This window comes from Aplysia californica, unplaced genomic scaffold (assembly GCF_000002075.1).
Source record: "Aplysia californica isolate F4 #8 unplaced genomic scaffold, AplCal3.0 scaffold00381, whole genome shotgun sequence".
NCBI classification, from domain to species: domain Eukaryota; kingdom Metazoa; phylum Mollusca; class Gastropoda; order Aplysiida; family Aplysiidae; genus Aplysia; species Aplysia californica.
The window spans coordinates 163,969-165,226 of NW_004797651.1; the positions used below are offsets into that span (position 1 = coordinate 163,969).

General features: G+C 41.3%; 1 protein-coding gene across 1 annotated transcript in view; it reads right to left on the bottom strand.

Annotated features, from left to right (window-relative positions):
• Positions 1-1,258, bottom strand: part of LOC101848057 (isocitrate dehydrogenase [NAD] subunit beta, mitochondrial) — a 15,197-nt gene that overhangs the window by 4,701 nt on the left and 9,238 nt on the right. The window contains exon 6 of the mRNA XM_013085505.2: positions 194-332. Within this exon, the coding sequence (XP_012940959.1) occupies positions 194-332 (139 nt within the window). The remainder of the gene's footprint in view (positions 1-193; positions 333-1,258) is intronic.

Below are 1,258 nucleotides of genomic sequence, written 5' to 3' on the forward strand. Positions count from 1 at the left end.
GCAACAACAACAACAACAACACACCCAGCCCATACCTGCATACAGCAACAACAACAACAACAACAACAACAACACACCCAGCCCATACCTGTATACAGCAACAACAACAACAACAACACACCCAGCCCATACCTGCATACAGCAACAACAACAACAACAACAACAACAACACACCCAGCCCATACCTGTATACAGCAACAACAACAACAACAACACACCCAGCCCATACCTGCATACAGCAGTTGTCAATAATCATGGTCTCAAATTGAATCTTGGGATACATCTTGGACACCTCGTCACAGCACTGCATGAAGAGGCCGTCGCCCAGTTTCCTGATGATGGGGGGGGGAGGACACAAGACATGTACAGGATTACAATCGCACAAACACACACACACACAATCCATTCCGTGATGTCATGGCCGATTTAATCGACCATAATTCGAAGCGCTATTCTTGTGTTCATTTATCCCATCTTTCTATTGCCAAGCATTTCAACTCCTTCACACATAAGCTCTACTTCCTGTTCACATTCTACTTTCCGAAAATGTATAAGTTTGTGACCTTCACTAAGTCTGCCAGTTCTCAAGCATGTTGCAACAAAATATGGAGAAATCACGTCATTTTCCCTGACACCACAGGCTCTTTGTTAATCACGCCTGGAGGGTTAAGAGAATAATTTTAGTAGAGGTTTTATGGCACTCGCAACTGCATATGGTCATTTGAGCGCCAGAAGATTAGATGTGTTAAAAGCTTGGGGGGGTTAAGATAATAATAGTAATAATTCTTCAAAAATTTCTTATAAAAAAAGGCCCTCCTCCCCTTCCCCTCCACCCAAAAAAAACAAGAAACAAACAAAAACAAAAGAAAAACCCAACAACAACACCTTTTCTCCAGATACACCTGTGAGACAGACCAAACACCACAACTCAAATGCTTGGAGGGTAAAAAAACCCACAAGCAAACAAGAAAAAAAATAAAAGAAAAACCTAATGACAACACCTTTTCTCCAGATACACCGGTGAGTGAGACCAACACTGCGTCACCGCGACTCACTAGCTCGGAGGGTTAAGATAATAATAATTTTTTAAAATTTCTTTAAAAAAGAACCCCCCCCCCAAGAAAAACCAACGACATCTTTCATCCAAAAACAATGGTGAGTGAAATCAACGTTGCGTCACCACTACTCACATGCTGGGAGTGTTAAGATAATCATTTTCAAAAATTTCTTTAAAAAACACCACTCCCCCCCAAAAAAT